General features: G+C 38.7%; 1 protein-coding gene across 1 annotated transcript; it reads left to right on the top strand.

Annotated features, from left to right (window-relative positions):
* Positions 1–8: 8 nt before the first annotated feature.
* On the top strand, positions 9–6,722 carry LOC115929588. Its single transcript, XM_030999091.1, has 6 exons — positions 9–78; positions 1,165–1,437; positions 2,101–2,487; positions 4,357–4,541; positions 5,261–5,426; positions 6,394–6,722. Exons 1-6 carry the CDS (start codon positions 51–53, stop codon positions 6,618–6,620), a joined length of 1,266 nt encoding a protein of 421 aa, XP_030854951.1. The 5' UTR covers positions 9–50; the 3' UTR covers positions 6,621–6,722.
* The last annotated feature ends 3,185 nt before the right edge of the window (positions 6,723–9,907 follow it).

Genomic DNA, 9,907 nt, shown 5'->3' on the forward strand with positions numbered 1-9,907 from the left:
AGGGTTGGTGCATTGATTACTGGAGACGATGTAACGTGCGTGAAGACTGTATGCTCTCCACCGATGAACTCTACTGTGGTAAGTACGGAGGAGTTATAGCCCTTCGTCCAATTGGTCCTATATCCCAGTGGTTCCTTGTCCAATAATTTCCCTTCGACCCTTTCTTACGCCCTATTGACCATACGCCGAGACAGACCTACGTCATATTTGGTCCTAGATGCCACTAGTCCGATAGGCCTATGCCCCATTGTAAGTTAGTCCAATTCGTCTTACGTTCCTTCGTTGTGCGTCACATTGGTCGAACATCCCGATAGCTTTAGGCTGGCTTCCTCCCATGTGTCCTCATTCCATCTGGTCTTACTGGTCCAACATGCATTAGGTCTTACATCTCATAGTTCGTACGTCACATTGATTCTATGTCCGATCGGTCTTACAACCCACTGTTCTTCATCCGACACCAAATTCAAACCATTCTTTCTATATCCCATACTTCACATATATAATCTGTCTAAGAACTCTAGGTAGGCCTGACACTGGTCTTGCGATCCACTGTTCTTGTTTCCTACTGGTCGTATGAGCCACTTTTCACATTCCAGTACGTCCCACTGATCTTACATCCACTTCGTCTTACAACCCATAGTTCCCACATCTGTGCTCCTCCGTAGGTAGTGGAAACTGTTTCCCCTAAATTCCACTGGTCCTACGTCCCTTTGGTTCTACAAATTCTTATTAAAAAAAAGTAACCATCGTTCCTGCATCTCTTTGATCATACATATGTTTATTTTCATAACCTAGTGTTTTTACATATTTGGTAGATTGAACTATTGAAATAGTAATCAAACGATGAGAACTGAAGTTACATGACGAAGTGCCCTGCCGACTGTAATTTAGTATTTTTTAAGTTCGACGATGTAGGCCTACATTGGGAAAAACAGATTTTTAAAAAACTTTATAGAAGATTTACAGAAAAAATCGTCACGCACGGACTGGATTATATCCTGATGGTATTGGACAAATAAATTTATCTTGCGGACACTGATACCATTTCAGGAAAATCTTCAAGCAAATACCGACAATTAGTTCTGTAAAAACTGTTATGCCATCCGTTTCCTAAAGCAAAGCTTTTCACTCTCCATCTATGTAACATCATTTCATTTACAATAGAGGAAGAACTGAAGCTGTTTGACATGCATTTTCTCCGTCGGCTGAGCTACAAGAGCATCATAAGGAATTTTACAGTGGAGAATTCTCTCGAGTGCGCCAAGGCATGCGTCAGGACGAGAAAGCCGATGAAATGTGGAGCTTTCGACACGGTTGTTGGGCTGAACGACACTCGGAATTGCTCGCTGGGTGTTGAAGCATACTCTATCAAGGAATTAACTCATGAAGAAGCCGAGGAGGCCGGGGTATCCCACTTCACCTACAGATTCTACCCAGGTAAGTTGTGATGCCCTTCTTTCGTGAACTGTAGGCCTGGGGGTGTTTCACAAAGATCCTAATTTGAAATTATCTCCAAGTTGGACTTAACAATTATGGAAAGCCGTTATCATCTTTGAAAATATTTTGTAAAGTCATTTTGAAAGTCATAAAATGTTGATTCAAATCACTTTTATTTTCTATTATCAAGGAGATGTTATGTTCCTTGATGTGTATTTATAAAAAGTCTTAAAAACTTAAATTTTCACTTTCGAATATACTTCATCTTAAGGCTACAAATGGCTCTCCATAATTGTTAACTCCAACTTAGAGTTAAAGTACGACTCAGGATCTTTGTGAAACACCCCCAGGTCATATGCCTATAAACGACATACCTTTACTATATATGCCTGTTGTACACACGAGGCGCAATTTCGATGGCGACATTACCTACGTAGGCCCAAATAATGCCTGTTACGACTGACGACAATTAGGCGTAGTTAGATTCTATGAGTATGAGCCTGGAGACCAATCCCGATCTTGATAAGGTGGGACCCAGACTTGTTTGATAAATGTTTCGGGTTCTGAAAATAAATTCAAAATAATAGAAAAACCTCAATGGTTTGGTAAACTATAAATTTAGATGCGCTATTGATTCTTCCCTTTTTTATGATTCGCCTACAGAAGTCGGAGAGGACGAGATAACATATCACATCGGGATGCTCATTTCACCGAGCACCACTCGCAACTCCGACCAAGTCAAATTCGTCTGGAACCTCAACCTGGATGCCCCCGACTCCAACACCATCGTCTTTACCGTCATGAGTGTGAAGTCGTGGACAGAAGACTGCAGTAAACTTGGAAAGAGGGGCATGCTGATTGTAAAACCAGCAAAAAGTAGGAAGCGAAAGAAGAACAGGGAAAGGGCTGCTGAGGAACCCGACAGCATTAACACATGTCTGTCAGAGCTCACGAAAGGCGACAAGTTGCGATTCCATAGTCTTAAGGCTAAAGTGGTCTTCTACACTACCCATCTTCGTAAATATGCGCTCACTCTCGAGTATGAACCAGGTAAAAGGCTACCTTCTTTCTCGCTTTATCCTCTTTTGCGTTCCCTGTCATGGTCGCGTAGCACGACCTCAACTACTAGCGAAAAATCACCTCAATGGCAATTTCAAGACAACGTTGTACATTCCATAGAAATCATGTTCAGATTAAGTTGAGTTCTGTTCATGCGATTGCATTGCGAAAGAAATGTAGTGGAATCGATCACAAAAGGTTGATCATCAACTTTTTTTTGTTGTCTCCAAAGGAAAATGAAGAGGTGTAACTTTTGTATGTAAATGTAAAAGATCATTGGTAAATTTATAAAGACCTATGTTAAATTATTTTGTTATTTTGTATCCAATGTATTATGTTATAAATGTACAATTTTCTTTGAGAGAAACGAATAAAAACCTATGAAAACAAAAAATCAAGCATAATAAGTATTGGTGTGTACTGCAGGGTTCTGGAATTATCAAAAATGATAAGAAATTTGACCCAGTCTTGGTTAAGTTACAAGCACTGTACACAGAAAGGTGTATATACTACACGAACACATGGCATATAAATCCGTTCCGATTCTTATGATGCATATTTAGAATATTAATGCATTGGAAGAGCAATGTTTTCAGGGAACGTATTTTATTTGATGTTCTACCACACTTGCATAATACCATGATAACGCTCACGAATTATGTTTCACCTCATCCCAGAGCTCAACCTTCTCTTTAAACACGACTTTGCCATGTTTTACACATGTCAATAGGTGACGCACAATGCTACTGAAATTGCCTTTGGATGATTTTCCGAAAGCAGATGCGACTGTGTTCTTTCATAATCGTTATAAAATTACGTCTTTCTTCTAATCGCATGTTCTCTTTACGGTGATGGATTACGGTGGATTTCCCACATTATTATGGTGGTGGTGATTATTTTACCTGACTGCTAAGAAAACATAAATGCTTGTTAGTAAGCAACCAGATGGCCGACAGCTTTAGGTCCTCTCCGAGGGACCTGGTAATGAGGATTAATGCCTTACCAAAGGACACTAGCGCATCGACTTGATTTCGAACCCGGATCACCCCTTCATTTATAACTCTCTATTTATCTTTCTCCCATTCTCTTGTTCATTTCCTCTTGACCTCTTCATGGTCTTGGCTATTTCTTCTCGTTGACCTCTGATTATCGTCGTATTTCTCTTTTTTCAATGGTTGCTTTTTTCCATTCGTTTGAATTTCCCCTCTAAAGTAGGCTTAAAATTCTCTCTTTTTTCATTACATCTAAAATAATGTATTCCTTAAATGTAAATGCAATTCATTATTTACGATGTTCTAAGTATTTCCACCTCGCTATCTTCACATTTTCTTTCGATACCTCTGCCTCTCTATCATTACTCACTCTGTTTCTATTTTCAAATTTTTATTTTCACAATATTCCCTCATCGAATAGGTGCCCTTCATCCGTTTCGTACACTATTTCCATAGGATACTATGATTTTGTAAACGTAGATTTCATTTTCAGAATATCATTTTAGATGAACTGGGGGTGTTTCACAAAACTTATCATCAATGACAAATGACAGTTTTTGTTATAAGCTAGTGAAATCCTTGCTTCTGATTGGTTATCAGCAGATTTGTCACTTGATTTTTGTCATTTGTCATTGAAAAAAAGGCTTTGTGAAACACCCCTCCCTCCCCTGATCTCATCAATTGTCCAGGTCATGTGACAGATCAGATACAAAAGTAACTGTTTATTTTCCAAATAATATTAAATGTTAGGTTATTGTCAATTTTGTAGCGGATTGTGACTTTACAACGTAGCCTTTTATTTCCCAAATGAAATGTTTTGTTGGTATTGTCTGATGACATAATGATGTTCTGTATCATTAATTTCCAGAATACAACTGCACTAAGACGATAATGTCCCCAGGTACCCTAAAGTCCCCGAAGTACCCCGGTAAATACCCACCTTCTCTTGAGTGCAGGTGGCACTACAAGGCGTTGCCTGGAAACGTCATCAATGTTCAGATGCGCGATTTCATGGTCGAGAAGGTACCCGATTGCGAGTTTGACTACGTTCAGGTAAGGCAATGCTTCCCGAGGGGTGGAGACATAGCCTAAAAATTTCAGGGGGAGGGGGGGGGGGGGGGGGTTAAGGGGTCACCATTACTTGTGGAAGAGGAGAGTACTGGATGTCTTTTGTGGTGAAGCACGTTTCATCATACACTCTCATTCAATATTCCGTGAGAGAGTGTAGCGACCGAGGACGAATTTGCATTTTGACTATTATTAATACTTGACATTTTAATTCATTACAGAGCTGTAATATGTAGTGTTACGAATTACAAGAGAACAGAACGATTGCCTTTTTGAGGGGTATTTTTGACATTTTTGTGGGGCACCTGGGGGAGGGGGTCACCTTAACGCCCACCCCTTTGCTATGCCATTTTCAACGGATGCACGACACTCGCTCCTCTGACAGTTGCTCCCTAGAAATTCTCTACACTAACCGAATACTTAACTTGAAACAATTTCACTCGGTAAAGTGTGATATATGCTTCTAATATAATAATCAGTTATTACTTTATCAAACGAATATTTTTTGTAATGTTATTACAATTTCCCTTTCGATTCCCCGAAATGATATGGAGTAGTAAGAGTTTTCCTCTTTGGAGCCATTTCATGCCAGTTCTACTGTGCCAGACGAGGCCAATGAACAAGATCTATCCAATGTTAGGAACTGCTTTGTACTGGGATGGAATTGTCGATAATCTCTATTTCACTCATTATTCAATTTTTAGATATTTGATGGGAATACGACGGAGGCTACTCAGTTGACCGAGAAACGATGTGGCTTTGAATGGACAGACATTATCACGTCAACCAGTAATCAAATCCTCGTCGTTTTCGTCTCAGATTCTGAGGTCATGAAGACGGGCTTCAACGCTCTAGTCACATTCGAACGAAGTAAGTAAACACACATACACGTGTACAGTGACATCCAGCATTTATACAGTGGCGAATCAAATACTAACCTCTGACCGGCAAAAAGTTCTAAAATTATTTGAGAAGAAAAGTCCTTCAGAATTGTCAGCTTTTTTCGGCAGGGGAGGGGGGAACAGTTGGGGGACACAATGTTTTGTTTGTTCTTAAAATGTACTAAAATATTTTAAGATTGTCTAGGGGGCTTCCCCGCCCCGCCCCCCCCCCCCAAATCCGGGAACGCATTCATGTTCCCAGAATGTCCGGTAAAGGGGTATTTTCCACGCAGCAAAGTCCGGCTCGTAATACACAAAAAAAAAACCACCCGTATTGACTTTACACACCGGACCTAGGGGGTCGGGGTGCTTTCAAAGGGAGGGAACATGCATACGCGTACCCTAAATAATACTTAGTGGGGGGGGGGGGGGGGTGCTGCTTGCCTACCTCCCCCTTCCCCCTTGAGTCGAGTTGTACCCCGTTGCCATTTTGCTGACCATAACGAATATCGGTTGCTGCAAAACCCATCTGCCAAAGACTCCGGCAAATTCTTTTCTTGATTCAGGCAGTTAAGGCTTCATAATTATAATCGAATCAATTTGTATAGATGGCCCCTGATTGGTTAACAGTAGGGACGTTGCTCTTTAAACTGTACCTTTGTTCAAGTTTGTCGTCAGTCACCTATGAGCTGGATTTAGTTACCGCACTTCCATATCAGTGTAGAGTTCATTCAGCTCCGTCAATCCTCAGTTGATCAAATGCTTGATCTAATTCACACCTTCCGTTTCAGTTCAGTTCAGTTCAGTTTATTTTATTCAAAACCACACAAAGCATGATATAATCTGTTACATAAAAAGAGACTGGTAATAGTAGATCAATCAACATATTCTAACTTGATTACATCGTAAATCGTAATGCTAAATTTCCTGAACTTTTGTCACTTACTTGTTTTCAGGCACCGGCTCAAGACGGAGAGGACAGCGACTGACTGCAGGCGACACGGGCGACTCTGTGAAGGACTCGAACTTCGTGTTTTATAGCCTTTGGGGGACAGCCGCTTTCGCTTTCGTTGTAATCACTATACTGGGCATTGTATGCTACATGTTGAAGAAACGCCTGAATGCAGCAAACGCCCTGGTTAGTACCTTCAAGAGGAACAACATCGTCTTCGATTCTCACTGAAAGCGTGAAGTCAAAGGCTTATACTCTTGAAGGTGGACTAGTTTAAAACTTTGTTTAACTTGGTCCACTTGATGTATGGAGCGCCAAGTGTAAAGATCTTTATTCTATACAAATTACTGTTGTCGTATTTTACCAAAATAAACGAAAAATATTCTGTCATAAAATAAAAATTATACCGGTAAATTAATTTCATATTGAAATGAATTTTGTTTCTTCATCTAGTTACAGAACTATTGTTTTTTTTAAATTAGGGAATAGGGAGTTTTGCACTTAGCGCTCCGTAAATCAGTATACTAAGTCTACACCCTTAAACCTGGAACTGACATTAGTAGTACGCCTATAATCGGTAGCTCGCGAAGTGAATGGCTAAAATCTGCCGCTGTCAATAAATTGTTCAAGTAAATCAGAATATTGTTTCTATAATCCAAGTTTACTTTCCAGTATGTGTCATAGTTTGCACAAAGAGTGCATACGTTACATTTTGGTCCTGATAACAATTTATGAGAGTTTGTCGAATGGTAAGAATTATTTGAATTTGTATTGTAGAAATGTTTGAATTTCAAATGTCAAGAATTCAAATAATTCCTGCCAACTTACAGACCCTCAAGAATGTCATCCTCATCGTTCATGGTTATTCAATATGTCATTTAACTTACCTACGGCAAAGGATGTGATTTTGATGTTGATACTTGTACGCACAAGAATTTTATTTGCCGTTTCAAAATAGTTACGTTAAAAGATAGTGTAATAAAAATGAAAATTGGATGTAGAAATTATAATGAAAAGAGAAATGTTTCTATGGCAAAGGACAAATATTAGACCTATGACCCTACAGTTATATTTTCAAATTTTCCATTAACCACCCCCCCCCCCCCCCATTCTCCCCCGAATTACTGATATTTAGCAAATTAGTTAACATTTTGTGTCGCCCAAACTGTGGATTGTTGGTGTTAAAGTACGAGATCCGAATATTTTGTATATAACATTTTCATATTTTGTACATTTTGTATATTATTCACAATATCCCCATTTTAAAACATTTTTATGTGAGGCAAAACTTCAAGAACAATTAAGCGAACATTAAAAATCCTACTTTTTCATGAATTTCTGCTGGAATATACACATTTCAATGCCCTTGATGTTAAGCCAAACAGCCATGAAAATGCATGTATTCTGCATTTCCTATTTTTGCATATATATTCTTACTACTATTTATGCTAGCAGTAGCATGTTTAAGATCAGTAAATGTTATATTATATCAGAGCTGAAAATGCCAATGTATTTTTTACTTAATAATTACCTTTTTTTGAAGCGCATGTTCCTAGACAAGTTTATTTCATATTAATTAAATCGCATATCATTTGCAGCTTTATGATCCTCAAAAGAATATCAGGCTCGCTAAGATCTATTTTTGAAATTTATCTTTTTCACCGGTAAGGCCTACCTTTGAAATGTTAAATAAACTGTTGTAAGTGTTTGGTTTCGGTGTTATAATAGCAAGTGTGGTACAAAGGTGTCCATTTCAAAATCAGTTCAGCTCGAACACGTCAATGCGCTACAATTTTAATCCTTTGGAATTATTGATGTTCACGAATGTAGAAAATAAAGTTCCTACACAGGTTATATCTGTACACCCTTTAGCTGAACGTCAGGTAATTTATAGTTTTCTTGGATGGTCTCCTCTGTATTTCATCATTTCTTCTTAATATGTTTAATGAGATGATTGCTTGGTCCCTTTGGAAAAAATAGAGAAAAAACCTCTCTAGGCCATTAAGAAGGTCATCCCGACTCCCTTTCTGTTGTTCTATCGATGAATTCTTTTGCCGAACAGTGGTGAAGTAATAGGGGCGGTGTCGTATTGCGTAATTGAGCATGTGAATGTGCAAGGCCATCTAATAGAGGAGAGAAAATGAGTGTGAAGGACCATTTCCTCTTCAACTCCCCTTTTCATATCCCTTCCTTTCATTCTTGTTTTTCTCTCATTCTTTTTTGTGGGGTAGGTGTGGGAGGAGGAGGCACAAAGCTCGATGCCCCTAAAAATGGTTGCACAGAGATCAATCAATTTTTTTATCAATCTTGCTTTCTCCGCAATGGAGCAAGAAAAGTCAGTGAGGAATAATCCATAGTTAAAAGGAGAGAAGAGAGCGAGAGAGAGAAAGAGAGAGAGAGAGAGAGAGAGAGAGAGAGAGAAGACATAGACAGAAGGGGAGGGGGACATGAACAGACGGAAAGAGAGAGAGGCAGAGTCGTAGTTGAGGATTTTTCTTTCTGTCATTCTCTCTCTCTCTCTCTCTCTCTCTCATCTCCCAATTATCCTTTCTATCTGTCTGTAATCTCCATCTACTAATCTCCACCCACCCCTCCCTGTCCCTCTTCCCCTCTCTTTCTCACTTTTCCTCCTTTCTCTCCACTCTCTCTACCTCAATCTCTATCTAACTGTAATAATCACGCCAGATATATCAAGTAAAAACTTATTTCTTCATCGAATAATTTTATTTGAAAATTATATGATCATAGTATAAAAATGATGAATTGTAAAAAATGATTGAAGTATCACAATATTAAAACACACATGCACCAAACTTCAGTCTAATGTTTGAATATGAAAACAGGAGAGATTTATGGCGTCAATAGCAAGATAGTAATTCGTATATATAACTACATTGCTATCAGGGGCAGGTCCCCTAACCCCAAACGTTAGAGGGCGTAGAATCCCCCAAATATGTGACAAAAATTGAAAAGGGGGAAAATATCACATTAGCATTGCCTTTTGTGACTGAAACTGATCAAATGATCATTTATAATTACAAATAATCGTTTAAATTGCTAGATTAGGGCCTTCTTAAAATAACGGTCAGTTGTATTCCATGCACAAATACGATTGTCACCATTAACATAAAGGACGCTAAGTATCTGAAGCAAAGAGTCCCTTCGTAGAAGAATTACGATAACCTATGATATCATATGCCGTTCTTTTACCACTATAACGAAGCAGTTAGCAGACGAACATTTATATTCAAATCTGAGCTAAGCAGCTCTAACTAGGAAGAAAATTAAACGCCATTTTGTTTCAAAAAGAAAGGACGAACGTGACGGAGCTCTATATGTTTTTAAGGGGCTCAGGCACAAAAAGGAGACATTACATGCATTTCCAAGACAATGAGCCCTTCTAACAAGCACAATAAATAGGCAATATATATGTATGTATATTCCATTCAAATTCATTTGTGTCTTCAAATTTAAATGATTTATTTCACATCCCTTAAAAAATACAATGTATGCAGAAA

Source organism: Strongylocentrotus purpuratus, unplaced genomic scaffold (assembly GCF_000002235.5).
Source record: "Strongylocentrotus purpuratus isolate Spur 01 unplaced genomic scaffold, Spur_5.0 spur5_contig_861, whole genome shotgun sequence".
Taxonomy (NCBI): Eukaryota; Metazoa; Echinodermata; class Echinoidea; order Camarodonta; family Strongylocentrotidae; genus Strongylocentrotus; species Strongylocentrotus purpuratus.